Source organism: Engystomops pustulosus, chromosome 7, assembly GCF_040894005.1.
Source record: "Engystomops pustulosus chromosome 7, aEngPut4.maternal, whole genome shotgun sequence".
Classification (NCBI taxonomy): Eukaryota; Metazoa; Chordata; class Amphibia; order Anura; family Leptodactylidae; genus Engystomops; species Engystomops pustulosus.
The window spans coordinates 56739236-56761101 of NC_092417.1; the positions used below are offsets into that span (position 1 = coordinate 56739236).

Sequence of the window (21866 nt, forward strand, 5' to 3'; positions counted from 1 at the left end):
AGTAGTTTAAAATATATGTTAAAATACCATTAGATGTAAATATTGTACTGGGCCCATTGAAATTTGCATGTTTGGTTGATGCACCTTTCATATATGCCCAAGTTAAAAGTATGTTCTAGTTATCCAGTTTTATTAAAGTATACTTGCCCTGTTCTATTTTCATCATTGTATCTGAGCACAGTGTTGGCGGTCACAGGACTCGTTAAAGCTAGTAAGTAGCCTCAGGGGCCACCAGTGATGTCATGTTGATTCGCCCCGACAGGCCTTCTGACACTCCAGTTAAATCTATAACCCAACTAATGGTAACTTTTTGAAGGTATTCATGTTGCTTTATTGTATTTAACTGCTGGCTCCAACATCAGTCTGGTTTTAGAGCGTATTGTCATGGCGGTTTCAAAGATGTCACGTTATAATTAACTATAACCTAATATTACTGTTCCCATAATCCTCCACATTATCTTATGATAAGCACATCCTCTACAACCCCGCATGGTTATGTGTCAGCAGAGCAATACAACGTGGACAGAGGGTAATTCTGCTGGGAGGCCTAAAGAGGTAAAACTTTTGTGTGGTGTAGAAAAGTTTTTAGAAACCTGTCACCATAAGAAAGCATATTAAAATGTGTGCTCCAGTTTTCTATCTCACTTTGCACCAGAAAGAATGTGTAAAATGCTTTCACATATATTTCATATGTCCAACACAAATTTCTGTGCATAAAGGGTCGTTCTAGTACAGAGCATCAAAAAAAAGTTGAAGATTCACCCTGCACACCTATTCACGCCATAGGCAAACCATAATGCAGTTTGCACTGTTTTTCTTAAATATGGGCCAGTGTGTTGTAGAGCAGGAGGTGCTAAGCAGATTGATATATAGTTTTGTGAGAAAAGAATCCATTTGAAGACTAGTTCACATAGCCGTCATTACATTCATTTTTGTTTTAACGTTTATTGTGAGCCAAAACCAGGTGTGTACAGCACACAAGAGATCAATCACTGATAGTACTTCCTCCTAGAGAAAACAGCTATAAACTAGTTGTAAGATATTCAGATTTACAGGAAAATTCATAAATTTGTATTCTTCACCATGTTCCCCAACCCATTCCTGAATACTGTTTGCAGTGCTAAAAGAAGTCAGCAGAACATTGTCTGGAACATTGCACTGATGCTGTTTACTTGTCAGAATCCTGGTGCTATCTCGCCCCTGGGTATCCGACTGTCTGCTTTATTTTCATCCATTACTCCATGCTACAATTTTGATGCCAGCATGCTGATGGAAGACACTTCTGGCAATAGATGGGCATTATCATGGGCTTTGTGGCTGGTTTGTGTAAGGTGTATTTTCAGTGATTTATTATTCTCAGTGAGCTCCTAATTTACAATTTGCCATGCTGTACGATTTCATTTGCTGTCTAATATGAGCCATTGTTAAGGGGTTTTAGGGACATCACAGAAGTGTATGGTTTTCAGTGGTTCGGTTGCACACTTCAGGAATAATTGGGTTGTACAGGTAGTGATCCTACAAGTACAAACCCGAGAACTCCATATTGAGACAGATTGGCACAAGGTGTATGGTCCAGTGTTACGTGAAAGATAAATGCCCCAAGCGTTATTTTCATTATTGACGAGCATCATGCTAGGATTGGGTGATTTGTTGTTGCCTTGGGCTACATGGTAAGGTAATCTGTGCACAGTAGCATGAAGTGTTCCAATTCATAGGATAGGGGATATCAATCTAATTATTATTACCCCAACAATCACAAGAACCGGACCCTTCCTCCTAACAGATTGAATGAGGGGCAAGTCAATCATGCGTCCTTAAGCGCCATTCAGTACTATTGGAGCTCTGAAAGTTGCACAGTACAACTCTCTTCTTTCTCCGGTGCTCCCATTCACCCATAGTACTGATTGTATGCTACCCCTCCCCCCCCCAATACTTCCTCAATTCCAGCAGGAATATTCTCCCAGTGCTGCTGTACATGCATTGAGGTGGAGAAGGTAGTGCAGTCTAGTGACTGCTAACAGGTCAGTTCAGTCCAATTCTACTTCTGCCAGCACCAACATTAAAGGAAATCTACCACTGGGGTAGTCTTCAACCAAATACACCTACTTGTGACACCGCGTATGTGACGTCCACAGGAACGCCTGACGCTAATTAGCATATTTTAAAACTTGATATTTCTGCAGAGTAAAGGCATTTTAGTGCTATTCAAGATATGTTCCAGAGTCCGAACAGCAGGCCCGCAAGTAAGGGGTATTTGGTTGAAATCGTGTCTACCCCAGTGGTAGATTTTAAGATCCTTTAAGGTGTGAGGTGGCATGTGTGGTATGACACTTCTTGTCCTGGGTTACTATCCGACTCGTGTGGTAGAGGGCCAAGAAGATTAAGTCCTGTTTGCGGGTCGCATAACTTGAGGCACTTGGTTAGTGAATAATAGTTATACAGTGGCTATAAACATGTACTGGTCAAACGCTTCTTACAGCTGGTTGTTTAGTCTATGAGCAAGCTCTGCACTGCTGATAGCCCGATCCCAAAGCTGAAACACTTTTAAGAGACGGTCCTGGCACTTGCTGGTCCTTCTTGGGCGTCCTGGAGCCTTTTTGGCAACAATGAAACCTCTCTCCTTGAATTCCTTGATAATGCGATAAGATTGTTGACTGAGGTGCAATCTTTCTAGCTGCGATAATCTTCCCTGTTAGGCCAGTTTTGTGCAGTGCAATGATGACTGCACGTGTTTCTTTAGAGATAACCATGGTTAACAGAAGAGAAGCAATGATGCCAAGCACCAGCCTCCTTTTAAAGTATCCAGTGGTGTGATTCTTACTTAATCATGACAGATTGATCTCCAGTCCTGTCCTCATAATGGAGCAATCACTGAAACGATGTTAGCTGCTCCTTTTAAGGGTGATGCCACACATGGCGTGTTGATCCGTTTTTGGTCCGTTTTTAAGCAGTCATTTGAAAAACGCATGCATTTTTTGAAAATGCATCAGTTTTTGACAGGATTTACCAATTATCTTAATTAAAACTAGTCAAAAAACGGATGCGGTTTTTAACGCATGTGTTTTTGAACGGACTGCTTAAAAACGGACCAAAAACGGGTTCAAAATGACATGTGTGGCATCACCCTAAGGCAGGCCTGCAATGAAGTTGAAATGTGTCTTGGGGGAAAAAGTTCATTTTCTTGGCAAATATTGACTGCTGTTAATCTGATCACTCTTAATAACAATCTGGAGTATATGCAAATTGCCATTATAAAACCTGATGCAGTAGACTTTGTAAAAATTAAAATTTGTATCATTCTCAAAACTTTTGGCCATGACTGTAGAACATGTATGAAAATGTTGGGACCCTGTGTAGAAATATTGAAAATTGTTTAAGAAAAGTGTGAAAACCTGGTTTTGTCAGAATCTATTGTAGTTCTCAAAGGAAGTTTTTTTTCTTCCCCAACGAATCATTTCTTAAAGAATCCCGGTTCCTGCTCATTTCCTCTCTGCACCACTGGCTGCTTGAGAGGTTTTCATCATCTGCAGCGCATAGTAAAAGAGAATTATATGAAAGCAATGTTTGATCTGAAAATACTTTGTCTTGTAGCTACTTGCTAAAACTATTTACAGTAAATGTAATAAATAATACTTTATACTAGAAGAAGTCACTGGGGCTTATTTACTAAGGGTCACGAATCGTACTTTAGACTTAAGTCTGTTGATTTTTGCGGCTGTGACAGGTATTTAACAGGTTTCTGCACTGGGAGTGTGTCGCATGTGATTGGGTTTTGACGCAGCTGCACTGGCTTTTATGCGGCAGAAACCAGGGCCAGAGCACGGGATTTAACTTTCAATTTGTGTCGCAAGACAATGCACTTACATGCACCAGGAAGAAGAAGGTGAACTCCAGCGGACCTGAATCGCGGCACAGTGCATTATACACGGACACTGCACTTTCTGTGAACTCCTCGGACAGATAAGTAAATGTACCCCAATGTGTAGCATTTCAGTAGGGCACAACCTACTGGAAAATTTGGATCTCTCTATTTCACCATGGAACAGCAGAGAAATCTTCAGTAGGTTACTTTTACATGACATTTGACTAAATGGATGGCTTGTAGGCAAAGGTTCCTGCATTATTAGGCCTTCTCGATAAAGAACACCTTCTTTCTTCCTCTCTCTTTAAATACTCGTGCACATGAAAGTGAATTTGGTACATTCGTTAGCCATTGTTTCATCAGCTAGTACAGATCCACATTGATTTCTGTGGGTGATCTTTTTCAATTGTCATCAGTGCATGATGCGTGGTGCTCACCCACCGATGACACAAGGGATGCAAATAATGGTCCATGAGACTGCACTAGTGTTTAAGAGTTTATTTTCTTTTATACATAACTGATTTCCAATCCTATGTATTAAATAAATACTTTTTGACAAATTATCACTTCTAAGCCATTATATTGTGTAAAGTCTTATAATCTATTAATCAATTATCTGGGTTTTTTTGGTAGTTGACCGTCACTAATGGCAATTATTTCCACATCCTCCATTGTTGCAACCAACTTTCCCACATTAGTAATTCAGCGATCTAATCCCTTGGTTCTCTCTCTATTCTGCTGCTCCACCCGTGTCAGCCCTCACTAAAGTCCTGTTCATTACCCTTAAATGAACAGTGCCTTAGGTCCCTGTTTTAGTAATGTAGCTCCCTGTTTTAGTAACATAGGATATCGCTGTAGTGTGACGCAGTGAGAGAAGAAACATAAGAGAACATAGATTAACTACTGAAATCTAATTGATATACAGTTAATACTCTGAAGCAGCATCTTGAATGTATGTGACAGTAGGCATGTAGCTATAAAAGTGGGGTTGAGCTGGTGCAGACGCTCTTTTGCTACTATACATCTTAGCACCATGTTTTTTCTCTGACAATTAAATCATCTGTGTCTCCTCATTCGTGCTTTTTTTCTGCACTGGTCTACAAGAGGAAGATCCACTGGCCAATAACAAATACTTTCCTGCAGTGAGTACCTAGTTTTTCCTTAAACAAAAATAAAAAAGAGAAAATGTATAAAGCAGATGTGAAGAAGCCCTGGAAAAGAGCTCTACGGCTGACAAGTTTCTTGGCACCTCGATCCCACTTATTATTTTTGGCGTTGTCAAACAAGTTTGGTTTGATAATTACACAGGGGAAAAGGAGCCGTGCCCAGCCACCCTCCCTATAACTTGTTCACGTTCCTCTGCCAGGTTTACCACAGCTGGCTTCTGTCACAAGGGGTTTTGTTAAATTGAAGGTGAATCCTTATATTTCCAGACATTTTAATATACTTTATCTCTGCCCAGGCACTACTCGTAATTAACATTACGGTATGGGTGAGATGGAATTGGGTTCTATTTCTTATAATAACCCCACCCCCCTCAGGAAACCCTGTCTCCTGCAGTCAGGCTGCTCCGCCCACTCCATGCATGTGGCCCAGCCCTGCCTCCTAGATCTCCAGGCAAAGAATGACATCACAATTAGGAGGCAGGGCTGGGTTTTCAGACCAGGCTCCATCTCCCCAATTAAAAATGGCTTACTCCGCCATTTTTTATGGCAGGAGCACACACTGTGATTCCGAGGCACTGTAAGAGCCCCCCCTCCTACAGTGGTCGAGTGGATCCAGGAACTTTGTTCCATTCGCAGGAGATGGTGGCCAGGGACTCTGCAGACTAGGGTAAGTCTGCTACCGCTTGGATTCTTTGGGAAACCTTCCATAGCTCCCAAGGATTGCAGGAACTGTTTGCTCCCTAAATACATGTGTGTTCCCCAAATCCCTTCCCTTTTTGTTTTTCTCCTTTCCCCTCTGTGTGTGGTTCTCTCTCTAGTCTCAACACTATGATATTTGCGGCATTGCAGATCTGAGTGCATAAGATATCCTAGGTGACCTACAAGTGCTAGAGAGACCTGCTTTAATTCTATTACTATGTATGTTTAATGTTATTTTGCTTCTAATAAAATTCTTGATTAAACCTAAAAAATAGACGGCACTCGATGATCTTCCAAACCTCCTCTTTTCTTTATTTCATGAGAAAACACATACTCACGTGCAGGAGCAACGACTGTTTCACTCAGTACAGCGCTTCTTCCGGGAAAAAGAGGCTGGAGAAGCACAGCCTTGCGGAGGGCATCTTTGTTATGGAAATTAAATACCATTGGTAACAGCATATTTGTGCTAAACCATACCATTCCAGTTATATTTATAATGTAAGGAGCCATTATTTCCTGTCAAACATTTCAAAGGGATACAATGAAACATTTTACTACTGCTACGATCCGGCTAAAAAGAGAAGTAGTGGAATACATGGGTGGGGGGATAAGAGAACATCCAGAGATACCAAACCCTATTAAAATACTGAACTACATGAGGTTTTGTATGTAATTTGTGAAGGATGTCACATCCCCTGAAACAAAGGGGTGATATAATCTGACAGCTGCATAATAGGGTCTGTGGAGGATCTTGAAAATGATTGACTGTAGTCCCTTTTCTCACTTTCATACTTTTAGCAAGGCCTCTACTATGGGAATACAGTGATGGGCACGACCTGCTCATAGACCGAAGTGCCAAAGATTTGTGCTGTCTTATCTCTTTGGCAAGACATAATTTCTTCTGACCTACTTGGCTTTCCATTATAAAGCCAGGTTTTCAGCCAAGCGTTTGTTTTCTTTATCTCAACAATATATTTGCTACCTTGGTAATGTCTATGTAGAGTGTTATTTTGGATCTCCTTAAAGAGGACCTGTCAATCCGGAAAACCCACCCACCAAATGTGCCCCCCATAATCCTCCTTTTTCCCTAGCCATTTTTTTTTTAAATTTATGTGCAGTAAATTTATTTAAACCGATTCGACCTCTTACTAAATAAGAGGTCGAATCCTGTATCTGGTGTGCTGGCAGTCGGTGGTATTCATAAGGGGGGCGGCTGACACACCTTCAGCACGCCCCTGCCAGCGGGGACTTGTAGGAGAAGCCACAACGCTGTAAATAAGCCAGGCGTGGCCACAGCCGCTGACAGCGTGGCCGGCAATAGGAGTTAGCCAGGCTGAGGCCGCAGCCGCTGTCAGTGTGGACAGCCGTAAGCGATGCGAAGCTGCCGGCTTCTCCGCTGGCAGGGGACCTCTTATTTGGTAAGAGGTCAGATCGGTTTAGATCAATTTACTGCACATAAATTTAAAAAAAAAATGGCTAGGGAGAAAGGGGCTGGGGGAGGATTATGGGGGGCGGGCACATGTGGTGGGTGGGTTTTCCAGGGTGACAGGTCCTCTTTAAATGAAACAGTTACTCCTGTACTGGCGTTTTTGCCACTGTAATTCATAGTTTAAAGATGTTCTATTGAAGGATCTGCTGATAATGTCATGGTGTTGGATACCTCAAATTCCGTACAGGAGGTCCTGTGAGGTAAATGCCATGACTGGACAGAACCATTTTGGGGCAACCCCCCCTTATATATTTCTATAATGTGTGCAGCAGTGTTCCTTGTGTGGTTTGTTCTATTTGTTCTTATATAAATTATAATTGTTCTGTCTGTGTATGTAGTCCCACTGTTTATATTGGCTTCGGCTCTGTGCATATGGCATGCTGGACTAAAAGAATACTGTTAATGTTTAACACGTTAAAGTGATTGTTACAATTTCCTCATGTGGATTTGTACAAGCGCTTCTAGATCAATTTACATTTTGAGGAGAGAGAATATATTTTCTAAAATTATTATACCTGCAGAACTCTCCCCAGCATTGTCAATAATCATTGCTCTCATGTTCCCTTCGCTAAGTCATAACATACCGTATATACTCGAGTATAAGCCGACCCGAGTATAAGCCGAGACCCCTAATTTCAACACAAAAAACTGGGAAAACCTATTGACTCAAGTATAAGCCGAGGGTGGGAAAAGCATTGGTTACAGCCTCCCAGTATATAGTCTGCCAGGCCCTGTAGCATACAGCCTGCCCAGCCTCTGTAGTAGGAAAAAAAATAACGCTGTACTCATCTTTCCGACGTCCCCCACAGGTCCTCTTCTGTCTCAGACTGTCTCAGACAGAAGAGGACCTACGGGTGACGTCAGAAAGGTGAGTTTTGTCTTTATTTTTTTAGTTGACTCGAGTATAAGCAGAGTTAGGGTTTTTGAGCACAAATTTTGTGCTGAAAAACTAGGCTTATACTCGAGTATATAAGGTATTTCTATCTTGTAATTTTCAGGTTAAAAGGAACCTGTTGGGCACATCTAGCCCCCCTGAAGGTCCTTTCCATATTCTGTAGTGAGTTGCTCTGCATGATGGTATTGAAATGAGTCAGCAGTTAGGGTGATGCCATACGTTAGCGTTTTGATTCCGTTTTTAAGCATGTGGTTGGTTTCAGTCCGTTAAAAAATGAAGGTGGTTTGAAAACATACGGTTTTTAAAAACGCATCCGTTTTTGACTGTTTTCCGCAAAATATCTTAAGATTATTGGGAAAATCGGACAAAAACTGATGCGTTTTAAAAAAACTGCATGCGTTTTTTAACGGACTGAATACGCATGCTTAAAAACAGACTAAAAACGTCACGTGCGGCATCATCCTAACTTGTACAAAGACTGGTACGGTGCCTTGTCTGTAGAGATAGGGTAGTTGTACCAAGCAATGAAGTTACTTGTAACAAGGCATTCCTATATTGGCACGTAGTTGTAATGAACTATTGCCATATAGGCACTGGCAGGGTAAAATGTAGTTGTAGCAAGGCATTGCCATATAGGTGGTAAGTAGTATTAATTTGTCTGATAAAGTAGTAGAACTGTGGAGGAGTGTCTTTTAATCAGCTTCCTCATATGTGTCTCTGAGTGATGTACTTCAGGTATAGCACATCAATTCTAATGTTCTAGTTTGATAAATCACTTGATGTGTCACTTACTGGTAGATTTGCTGCAGTGGTCATAGTCATTGGTATTCATAATGTGTGGATCTGGGGATAGCTGCGGATCCATAGTTTATATATAAACATAATTTTGATGTAGGTGAAATTCCTTCATTTCCCAACACTTGTGATGCAGAGCTTTTTAGTTTTCCCCTTATTTTGGTTTTCTGTGAACGTGTTCATTATGGTCAGCTCAGTGTAAGATGTCACTGGCCGCATTTCCTGGTGCAGACACCTGTTTCCAAAATATTACTGGAATTTCTTCCTGGAAGTGTTTTCAAAATGTTTGGTGAAATAATTGTACGCTTGATGTGTTTCATCTTGGACAAAGTGATCCACAAGGTCTTGTGTATAAAACTGTGCATGTGATCGGTCTGATTTTTCCACAGGGTAAGCTTTGAGTTTAAGCATTCATTCTTTGGCCAGAAATAGGAATGAAATTACTTAGTGTCCAGGAATAATAGACTTGTATATACTGTATAGCAAGTTTTTTAATGGACATTCAAACCGGGCATAAAAAAAATAAAATCAACACGGCTCTGATGACCTCCCCCTGCCCTCCTTCTGGTGCCCCCATCGATGCCTCATGCATAAGAACATTTTGTTTCCTCAGGTAATATGACTGAGGTTTTAGGGTCTGTTTTGCTGCTACCTGTATGTATAGTGGATGATTTTTCAGCTTAGTGCCCCTGAGAAAAAACTCCTACTCCACTACTACTCTTAGTCGTGTTTTTGGCTCCAACCTCCTATAGAAGTCTATGGGGCTGTGAAAAATACGGCTAACCCTTGGAATACACACGGGCCTACTTTACGGCCACACGGTGGAGACACTGGGGAAATACTGTTGACACACAGTACACAAAAACAGCCTAAAGAGTGTTTTGCGGCTATAGGACAATCATGTTTGTGTGCAGAAGTCCTTAGTTTGTTTACAGAGGTGTCAACAACTGCACACCTTCTACAGCAGTAGTTGCAGGCTGGAGCAGGAGCGCGGCTGTCGACGTGACTTCACCACTGGGCTCTGCCCTCGAAGCCTTATTAAAAAAGGTTTTGGACAACCATTTTAAGGTGGTTATTATGCTAATTCTTACAATCCAGGTATGCTCTTCTGAGAATTTCTAGGGTGAGAGAAAGAAAACTATACCTTTTTAGTGCTCCCTTTGGATCAATTTGGAGACTTTTTGGTGGGTGATTTCGGGGAGAATAGCTGTTGACCAAACAAGCGATTTGGTACCAGCCAAACAGTGGTCATATTATCCCTTTTTATCTTTTTATTAAGTAATTTTACAGTCCTTTTCAAAAAGCATTATACAAAGTTTGTGCATTTTTCTCACTTTTTCTAATAAAGGCAGTGGAAGTCACTTGGACAGGCTAAGCCATTTGGTAGTGTGCCATTATTGCTAATGTGAGGCCATGAATGCTGGAATTACTCATTTTATCATTCACCTTTGAATGGACCAGTTACTTGTGTACCAGTTGGCTACACCAGAACCATATATTTCTTATGTCTGATGTCCATTTATAAGTTTCAGGATAAGACTAGTGCAGCGCATGAGTCATGAGCTTGGAACATGAAATGTCATACAGCAGCTTTGGATCCCCACAGGGCGGCTGCATTTTGCATATAGTTCACCGGCAGCCAATTCTTGTTTACCAGAAATTTGAGTGTGTTTCTGCTTTGTCCATCAAAGAAGGAATATGACTTTCTACTATTCTGCCCTAGATGTGTTTTATATACAGTTTTTATGAGAATATAGACTGGATTCTGCATTACAGGAGTTATCATGTGTTCACTAGCTGAGCTCTCTCCATAAATGTATCTGTTGTTTTGTACATCATAAAAAGTTTCAAAATGTAATTTTTTTTTTTTCATTAAAAATCTTTTTCCCCCCTTTTCACTGGAACACCTACATAAACAAATTAAAATAATAAAAATGTTATGTATGTATCTCCATGTCCCAAAATGTTCAGTCTCTCTAAACATAAAAAGAAAGATTTCAGCAGGGAAGAAAAAGTTGTGGCAACCATCAAAATCGTATCAATGAATTTATCAGCACGTCCAACATAAAAATTAGAATAAGATGATTTAAAGAGTGTTTGTTTGGTTTTTTTGTGTGTTTTTTTTTTTTTTTTTTTTGGTTATATGCGTGATCAAACGAACACAAAAAAGATGTCTCTTTTGGACCGCAGAGTGAAAGCCATGAAAGCAAAGCCCCTTATGAAATAGCGCAACTTTATTTTTTTAACTTATAATTTTATTTTTTTTCTGTCAACTCTACTACATTTGGAATTATTTAGCTGTCCTGTACATTGCACAGAATGGTAAATTGTGCAACTTGGAAGTACAATCTGTCCTGCAGAAAAGAAGCACTTGTATTGCTCTGTAGATGGAGAACAATAAAAAGATATGACTTTGGAAGGTGGGGAGTGAAAACATAATGCAAAAGTTGTTTATGATATGAATGGTTGGCCATGGGTCCCCTACAGCCTGAGGTCCTAGTTGCCCACCTGAAACAGACATTTTATGGCTTGAAATACACATTGTAAGTTATAGCCTCAGTAGTACAGGCAGTAGAAATAGGTTCCGGAGGTTTGTTTTTAAGTTGAATTTGTATGTAAGTCAGAACTGCATACTGTATAATTGTAACCCCAGACAAAATTCTTTTGGTCTCTGTAACAATTGGATTTTCCTCAGAACCAGGATTAACACGGAAGCTTAATTCCAGACACCTTTAATAACTGTTTATAGCTGTTTATTGTAGCCTACTGCCCCCCCCCCCCCCCCACATCCCAAAGCCATCTGGATAATTTTAGTTAGTTTTTTTTTATATTCCACTTTTTCAGTAGACAAAGCTTTAAAAAATAAAATCCCGTAACTACAACATGTGAATGTTATTTGCACAGACAACTTAATTGGTATCTGGGTGGTTTGCATCAGATTCCTCACCCAAGCATGAAGTGATGTCATAATCCCCCAAGGGAGATTCACGGCAGTCTATGAATGTCAGAACTAAAGGAACGTCAATTCTCATTTCAGAAGGGGTTGTCTTTTTGACAGGTTCTTTATGAGTTTTCAACGAAACCATGCCATGCGGGTATACAGAAACATTTTTTTGTTTCATTTGGATTTTTGGTATTTTCAATGTAAGATGCTGTTTTAGTTAAGTGTCAGTTTCTTCCCATGGATTTTTACAGCAATGCTATTGGCTAAAACACCAGGCCGCACAGGCTAGATTTCACAGACCTACCACAGTGTTGGGGACGTGGGCTCAGAAAGCAATTCTGCTCTTCTTTGTAAGGAGGGGTGAAGCATTAAACATAAGTATTGTTTTAGGTACTTAAAGGGAACCTGTCACAAGGGACCTTATTTTCACTAAAGGCAGGTTGCAAAAGCCCTTTACAGCTACATTATGCTTTTCTGCTTTCTCTAAGCATTTGCATTACAATATAATCGTGTGTTATAACTTACATTGCACTCTGGCAGAATCCTCTTTGTAGTTCCAGGGGTTAGGCTTTGGTTTGGATACATTTAAAAAATCATGTGACTTGTCTGTGCTGCAGACTCCTCAGCTGTCAGCCCCCACCTTTGTGCTCCTGTGCAGCCCCTCCCAGTGATGTCTCGTCACCAGGCTGTGAGCTCTGTGGAGGAGGGAGGAGCTGTACAGTAGCACAAAGGTGGGGGCTGAGGAGTGTGCAGCACAAGTCACATTTTTTTAAAAGCATCCAAACCAAAACCCAACTCCTGAAACTACACAGAGGATTCTGTCAGGGTGCAAGATAAGTTATAACACACATTTATACTGTCATTCACACGCTTAGAAAAAACTGGCATATTTGAAATACAGCTGTAAATGGGCTTCTGTCTTTAGTTTTAAAAAGAGGTCCCTGGTGACAGATTACCTTTAAAGTGTCACGGTATATTAAGTTTCAACATTAAGGGTGGTTTCACTGAACTTCTTTTGGCTTATGTATTTGGCTGATGTCTTACTGAACCATTCTTTTCAATGACATTTTTCACTGATCAGTGGTCAGTTTAGAACCCGTTCTTTTTGTTTTCACTGACAACAACTGATCAGTGAACAAAAACGAAGTTTGAAAAAGCCCATTGAAAAGAATGGTTCAGTTAGACATCAGTGAAAAATCATTGATGTCAGGCAGAGAAAACCAATCTGTATGTGACCATAATATCAAAATTGGTTGAGTGAAAAATCACTGATGTGAAAGAACTGTGTGAAACCATTGTTAAGGAAATCTATCATCAAAACATGGTCTGCACAGTCACCTCAATACCATTAGAGGAGAGGTTGTGGCAGTCACCTCATCAGGGGACAAGAGTTATCTAATCTTTATAGGTCAGTCTCTAATTAGAGAAAATCAGAAGAGTCGTCTCATCAGCAGAGTTATCTTATTGTGCTAAAGGCACGAGAGTAACACTACCCGAACAGAAAAGTTCTACCATCTAAATGAAGCATGATAAACTAGGGAGACTTACCTATAGATCCAGGCACAGTGACTGTGGTAATGTTTTTATGTATATATTTTTTTATCTATGGTCTCCCTCCTTCTACAATCAAGTTTTAAAATTATGCTAATGATCATAAAAGGGCTCTTGGGGATGTTACCCGAGCCCCTCCATGTTGCAGATTCACAGGCTGTTAAATTCCCCTCCCATTTTGTGCTAAAATCAGGAAGAGAGGAGCGGAAATACTGAGGGGCTACATGGGGAGGGTGGAGACAATATAACAGCCTGTAAAGCCAGAGCACAGAGGCTATTCAGGCTCATTAGCATCATTTTAAAAGTTGATTTTAGAAGGAAGGAGGCCATGGATAATACATATAAGAAGATTACCACAGTCATGGTGCCTGGATCTCTGATTTAAGTGTATTTGGTTTATCATGCTTGTTTTTTTTTTTTTTTTTTTTATCCTGTTTGTGACTAGACTGCTACAGATTTTTGTTCTTTGATGTAAAAGCTCATAAAGTTTCTATAATAGAAGTTTTATGATGGGTTTCTTTGGATTCAGATTGCTGGTCATTCTCTCGCTGGAGGGATGCCTAGGTGCAGTATTGTGTTGACTGATTGTGTTTTGGGACCCTGGAGTTTTCAACGGTTTTCAGAAATTTGGCACGTTTTACAGAGCGTGCACTCACAGTAAGCTGTTCTCTTTATGATTAGTCATGGATTAAGGGAAGTCTGAAAGAAATATACCCCACACGCTCCAACACTCCCATCTAAACAATAATTGCCTCATCGTTCCTGATACTTTTTTTTCCCCTCAGGTTTTTACTACTACTTCATAAGTATGAAACATTTGATGACAGTAGCAAAAAATTATTAGTTTAATGTACTTCCAAGTGTGTTGTATCAGACGCTCAGCAGGTTGAATATTAAAATGGTATGAAAAATTAAATGCCATTTCTGAAGTGACGATTGAATCAGATATGTTTAAAGTTGGGTGAAAATAAAAACTTACTGGTATCGGTCCAGTTACATGCTCCAGTTGACATTACATCCCAAAACTCAATAAATGTTTTTTTCTACTGTAAGCTCTACTTTTTATTTTTCAATTCCACATTTTAAATTGACATTGAAATAGGTAGCTGGCAGTGGAAGGTTCGAGTATTTCCTTTTTTTGGTTAATTTTGGTGGTACTTACTGCTGCTTTAAAGAAAATTTTTATTTCAATATGACAGAATAAGAATCTTGTCTTTCCACAAAGACAAGATTCTTAAAGCGCATCTACCACCAGGATGAAGGACTGTATGTAAATGAGTCTGAGAGACTCCAGGCTGTATAGGTGTTAATGGAGCCTGGAGCCCCTCCGGCATACACCCTGGTGGTAGATGCCTTTAGGTATACTCAGGATAACAAAATAACTGTTAAAATAACTAATTCACTGTTATTAACAAAAAGACAGCATTTCACAGATCTAATTCCAACCTGTCTCTATCAGTCCTGGTGTTTACAACTTTGATTGCCCCTTAAGACGACCATAAATCTTCTGACTATGGTCGGATGCTTCTCATGAATAGCATCTAATATCTGCACACTGCAGTGCTCTTTGCCTCCTGCCCTTCCACCCTGAATTACAAGACCAGCTCAGGCACTTCTTGCCAGCAAGCAGCAGTGTGCGGAGACTTGCCAAGCTACAGACAGATAAGGTCTTTATCTGAGGGAGGCATATAGCAGTGCTGACTGCGTGTGTGTTATAGGTGAGTTAGCAGAACTGAGAGTGTCAATGTGTTTTATATCTATCAAATGGATCTCATCATCTCTCATCTCTGATCTGCCTCATCTCTCTTTTTCTGTGTCAGATACCAGTAGAATGTTCAGAAGCTAGATAAACCCCAGTCCCTGATAATCTAAGCACAGAGGAATCATGAAGTGTCTGCTTAGAGAGTCCCCGCCCACACTCTGGAATCTTACACTGACCATCACTGAGTTATAGGAGCTAAAACAGCAATAAAACTGAGTAAAATTGTGAAGTAAGGGGTTAAAAATGTTTATTGAGTAAACATCACGAGGGGATTAAAATTTGATTACTTTCTTTCATGGGCAAATCCCATTAATGTGTTAGAGTTTTTTCTAGACATTTTATTTTACATTCCTCTATACTTGGAGGTAGCTAAGAAAGGCTCACATCTCATGTGCCCTATCTGACAGCTGTGTAACAGATGAGACAAGAGCAGTGAGTAGTCACTCACTAACTAGCCGCCAAAGGAGTTTTGCAAGCAAAATGTAGAGATGAGCAGTCGTGTTAATCTATGTGACCTCCCTTACACAATAAATATACTATATATACATTTTATACATGGAAAGTACACTTCAGTGGAAATCTGCCATCAAAATCAAGCATGATTAACCAAGGACACTTAATTATAGATCCAAGCATTGTGATAATCTTCTTATATTTGTTATCCATGGCCAACTTTTAAAATTATGCTAATGAGTCAGAAGGGCTCTGGGGGTGTGTTTCTAGATCAGCTCTGTTCTTTGGCTTCACAAACTTCTGCTCCCCCACCCCTGCTCTCTCAGGAATTCCCATTCATGCTGCTTGCTGTAATCTCGCTCATCGGGAGGGGGGGAGTGCTTCTGCATAGTATTACTGACGGTGAAGCTGCAGCATGGCAGGGATCTGGTAAAACCCCCAGAGCCCTTTAAGTTTATTAGCATAATTATAAAAGATAACTAATATAAAAAGATTACCGCAGTCTCAGTGCCTGGATCTAGCATGATGGATTTTGATGGTAGATTTCCTTTAAATGACAATTTACTAATGGTGGATGTGTCCTAAAAAGACATTCCGCTTCTTTTCTTATAACTGTATATGCCACGTTCGGGGAAACAGAGTTATAAAAGATATGCAAATAACCCTGGGGTGCTCAAGCTACGATAACCAAGCACCTCAGCGAGCCTCCTATTTTATTTTATGCACTCCACCCAGTAGCGCTAGTGGTCCCTAGCGCTACAGGGGGAGTCTGTAAATTAAAATACGAGGCTCATGGAGGGTAATCTAAATATACAGTAATTTTATAACTCTATATTTCTGCGCTCGTGGCATGTAGAGTTATAATAAAAGAAGTCCTCAGACACTTATTAGGACAGTTTACTGATGGTGGATGTCCTGTAAGCTTTATGTCACACAGTCTCCAAGACTCTTACATGGCAGTATCCGAGAAGCAATGGCTATGCTAGAATGCAGCTGAACCGCTTATCTTCCAGGAGCAGCGTAGCAGAGTTGAGCGACATCTTTTAGTATATTCTGCTATTAGTTGTCTATAGAAGTCCAGTGTGTTTTTCGTTGACTTGCACATCTGTAAACTGTTAGACCTTAGGAATCTCACATGATGATAATGAAATGCAGATTCTTTGTGCACTCGTGTACAGAGCGAGGTCTGTGTGTGGAAAATGCAGTAGCTGTACAGTGACAGGGTCCCATTTGTCTACCACTGTCCTGACTGCTCAAGGAAACACATGGCTCCCTGTCTTGTTGACAAAGAAGCAGTCGTCTCCCATAACCCTCTGATGGGGACACAGGGTGGTACTTGCATAGAGACACGTTGCATATGTTGGCTAGATCTCTTCTTTGCATGAATACTAGTAGATGATCTCTTTGTGATGTTATGTCACTGCTTTCTCTTTACAACGATGGTTCCATCTTTCCTGGATTGTATCTTCATACTACAGATGGAGCTTGTGACAGGGCTGACTTGTCATTTTTAGATGGGTCTGCTGTAAGAAACCCCAACCACTGGTCACAAAAATGTGTGCTAAGTGCAAGGCTCTGTATGACCTGCTGCTGCCTGTAGTCTGATATGGGCTTTGCCAGAAATATTGCATTACATTGGTAAGATCTCTGTAGGATTCATTCCTTACCCCTAATCCATAAGCAGCTGGGATTCCACTGGAGGCCAAATACCAGAGTCTTCTGGCACATTACACTGTTAGGCCTCTGGGACATTTCAAGAACCGGCTGAAGTTTCAGTGACTACTCCCCCCACCTTTGCTTACAGCAACTTGCATCTGTGCACTGATGAATTTTACTATGCACATTTTTGGGGGCAATTCTTCAGCTTGGAAAACTAATAATAAAAAGTATTTCTTAGTTTTCTGTCCACCTGATCTGTATCAGAATTGCTCCACACTAACTTTGCTCTAAATTTACAATAAATCTTTATGATTTTTACTTTTTACTGTGTGTGTGTTTGCGTTTTTAAATTCTGATACCAAGGATTTTAGCTTTCCATTGATGCTTGGGGTTCTTTTACATATGCTGATTATTACCAGGCTTTGCAGAAAAAACAGGTGTGTAAAAGGAATAAGTACAAACTATGCTCTTTTTTTTTTTTTTTTTTTTTTTTCTTTTAAGCTCACTGTTTCAAAAATGTTAACTAAACCTCATCAAAAATTGCTTGTGTGAGACCACCTTTACAGCTAATTTTGTTGACTGACTATTAAAAATCCTGGATCATGGGCTGGAGCTTTGAGCTTGTTTATTATGACACATTGACTGAAGAGCTTTAACAGAGACCCTCTGAGCTTTGGCATCATGCCCTCCAGAGGACCTTGACAAAATTTACATAAATATGAAAGTAATTTTTATAATGAACAAGCCACCTCCTATCCCTAATAAAAAATAATTTGACCTCTAAAAAGCACCTAAAGCCACTTTGTTGAGGTAAATTTAAGCTGTAGGTTTCCTTATAAGGCTCTGCATGCTGCGCTGGGGGTTCTGGGAAATATAAAATAGATTTTCTAGGGTATGATCACAAAAACCTTTTCCTCAAAGCTACTTTAAAGGCAGCCCAGTCCGTCGAACCGTGTTGGTAACTCATAAGAGGTAAAACTGGACCCATGTTGATTGACAGAGATCTTACCAATGTAATGCAATATTTGCCAGCGGCAATATGCTGCATACACTCACCGGCTATGGAGAGAGCTCAGCCCGTGAGCCCTCTCCCAATCACCCGCAGCTGACACGTGAAGTATTACTTACATCCTGCGTCACACACACCGGGAAAGGATAGAGCATGTTTAAGGCTGTGCGGCGCCGTTTCTAATGGAGAGTGGAGGGGTAAACAGCACTCATTCACTCACACATTCCTCTTTCTCTCCGAAACCCCTGCTGCATACGTATGTGTGAATAAAGTCCATCTCCCTTTTCTCAGTTGACATCGCCACAAAGTCATGATAGTCATGTCCTAACCAAGGCCTTAAAGAAGACCTGTCATCAGAATTTTGGCCCCCCAAACGAACAATACGTGCTGGTAAAGGATTATTGGTCCTCCCCATATTACCTAAAATTAGCTGCCAGTGAGACACTGTACCTTAACTATGGCCATTTTCTGATATGCAAATAAGCCTTCTTGACTCTTATCTCCTGAGTTTGACTCTTCTCCTCCACTGGGTTGCCAGTGAACCCCCTATCCCAGTGGTGGCGAACCTATGGCACGGGTGCCAGAGGTGGCACTCAAAGCCCTCTATATGGGCACCCTTGCCATCACCCCAGGGTACAGTTTGCCAGACAGGACTCAAGGACTCTTGCAGTCCCAGGCAGCCCAGGACCCTAGAAGGAAGCTACAAAGATAATCCAAACTTCTTCTCCTTCTTTCTACTGTATTGGTGTCCTCAGGTGCCTATACAATTTAAACCTGTGACTGAGCAGCGAGTAATAAGTTACTGCTTAAATTGTCGCATTGGCACTTTGCGAAAAATATGTGGGTTTTGGTTGTAGTTTGGGCACTCGGTGTCTAAAAGGTTCACCATCACTGCCCTATCCTCTTATTTTGACAGCTCTGTGTCTCTTTAAATAACTTCCCTGTCTCCGTGTATTTGGGTACCGTCTGCCAGTATTCAACTTCGGACATATAAAGCTCTATTTACCTATTAGAAATATTGTGTACATTTTTTTTAGACGGTGCCTTCTGTTAAATTCATGTCAGTTGACCAGGGTAATGTTAAAAGAGGTTTAGGACCTTAGATGACATTTGCAAAATGTACCCTTATGTATGTATCTGATCATATGAAATTATGGTAGCCTCCCTGGAGGATGGAGAGGAGTAAAGGTTCATAAAGGCATGATCTGATTTCATGTGATCAGATACATACATGGGGTATATGTTGCAAATGGTAAGGGACCTTGGATGACATCGCCCTGGTCACTTGAGATAAACTGCTGAATAGTAAGGAGACATCAGAAGATCAAATTGTGATCTAAAAAAAAACAAAACAAGCCTTTTATTGTTTTAAAAGTGTAAACATAAATTGTTGCAATTATCAAACAAGTCAAAGGTCAAAAGAGGTTTTTCAAGATAGTGGGGTCTGGAGCAGGGAAACTATTTTTTTTTTGCCGACACCTCTTCCAGGCCCTGTAGGGTTCTGTGAAATCTCTCTTAATTAGTTGCTACCTGTTCTAGAGTTGCTGCTTATACCATCCCCAAACCTTGGATTCCTAGAAGACCCTATTCAGGGCTAAAACACAATACTGCAATCTATTCGTGACTTCATGGCGCAATCACTGAGCCGGAAATGTTTTTATATGATGCAAGTATACCATGCTTCCCTGCAGAACATCGGCACCATACCATTTTAAACTTCTTGCATAAAATAAAAATGTTGTCCTTTTTTTCCCCCTGTCCTTCTTTTATCCCCCCGCCCTTCGTTCTGCTTTTAGCAGTGTGAATTAATCTGCTTTCTCTCCCATGCTCACACTGACAGAAGATGAAGGTTTTTTAGGATACAACTATATGAAAACATGCACTATTCCATGTGGTGCAACAACGCAAACCCTGCCAGATGCCTCCCAAAGACTTTTAGCCTCTATGTGTGAATTCGCATCTATGATATATGTAGTCTCACAGACACATTGAGCGTCAACTCTCCCATAATACATAATGTTATAAAAAGTTTCTTGTATTCATATGGACTCCTTATATTTTAAATAAATAAGTACCCAAAGCATCTTCTAATAGGACAGGGCTCATAAATGTTGGGCATCTACATGGAATTTGTAGCAAAGCTTGCGATCCCTTTGAAAGACATGGAAATATTAATGTGTCACTTGTGTTTGCTCTTAGGCCAGAAATTTACAGACTGGAGAGTTGGCTGCAGTGAAGATTATTAAGCTGGAGCCTGGTGAGTAGCTCATGGACCCTCTACAGGAAGTGGTTTGGTTTTTATACATTTTGCTGCTAGGTGTTAGGAGTGTGTCCTCTGGTTCAATGCACATGCATTTTATGTTATGTTACTTAACGTTTTAGGCCTCATTCACATGGTCATGGATCCCAAGTGTAGCACATGGCTGGGTGGAGAAGGATGGGGGAGTGGGCGCTCTTCACTCCCCTCCATTGAAAGTTGTGCGGCCTCGTAATCAAATCCAGAAAAATATAGGACATGTCGCATAATTTGCGGCTTGGTCTCAGTGTAGTGAGACATGGTGTGCTCACCGCAACCTGGTGACCTCTATGGGGGCTGTGATCTGTCCGTAGATTGTGCGGCTAGATCATGGTCCCTAATACGGTCATGTGAATAAAGCCTAAGGGTGCAGTCACATGTTACATCTAACGCATGCTTTTAAAAATGCATTGCAACAGCTGAAGAGAGATCTGCCTAATTACAGCTGTTAACACTTTTATTTACACAACACAAATGTTAACTTTGTTAACTGTACGTGTTACAGTAACTTTAACATATGTGTTAACATTGTGTTAATGGTTATGTTTTGTCAACGCAAATGTTAACAGCTGTTTAATTAGGCAAATCTCTCTATAGCTGAAGATGCTGCCACACAGGTTGTTCTTGGACCGTTTTGTGGACCGTTTTTAATTGGACTGAAAACGCATACGTTTTTTGTATGTTTGGCTGTTTTTAATCCGTTTCACAGCTGCCTACACTTCTAGAAATGAAGATAAACAGGTTCAAACGCATGGTAAACATACAAAACGGCACCCTGATGCAATGTGTATTGAAATAATGAAGTCTTACATTGTTTCCAGCTGCACTTTGTATGGCTTATTGTTTGTATTTTGCTAAACAATAATTTTGTTCATATTTAAATGTAATATGATATTGTCCCAATGGCAACGCATCAGTGATCCATGTTTTGTATTTTTATAGTTTGTTTTTTGTTTGTTTGGTTTTTTTTTTTTTCTCCATGGAGGAGAATACCTCCAAAGGGAGAATACCACAGTATGTTGAGATTAGAAGAAACATTGCCACTCTCCAGCAACAGTGCCACCACACCTGTCTAAAGGTTGTCTGTTATTACAATTTGGTGTCAGTAAAGTGAATATGCTGAGCTGCAGTACCGCACACCCCATGTAGGCATTCTCTTGTAATTCAAACTATATTCCCCTTCATATTGTAGGTGACCAACAGCTGTAATTTAGAAAAATCTTAAACCACCGTGCCCACCAGTTGCGAATCTTTCTCTTCTTTGTAGAAGCTGCATGTCTTATCAC

At 40.5% G+C, this 21866-nt stretch overlaps 1 protein-coding gene across 1 annotated transcript in view; it reads left to right on the plus strand.

Annotated features, from left to right (window-relative positions):
- MAP4K5 (mitogen-activated protein kinase kinase kinase kinase 5) overlaps positions 1–21866 on the plus strand; it is a 64907-nt gene that overhangs the window by 1570 nt on the left and 41471 nt on the right. Inside the window, exon 2 of the mRNA XM_072116018.1 lies at positions 20484–20541. Coding sequence (XP_071972119.1) covers positions 20484–20541 — 58 coding nt within the window. The remainder of the gene's footprint in view (positions 1–20483; positions 20542–21866) is intronic.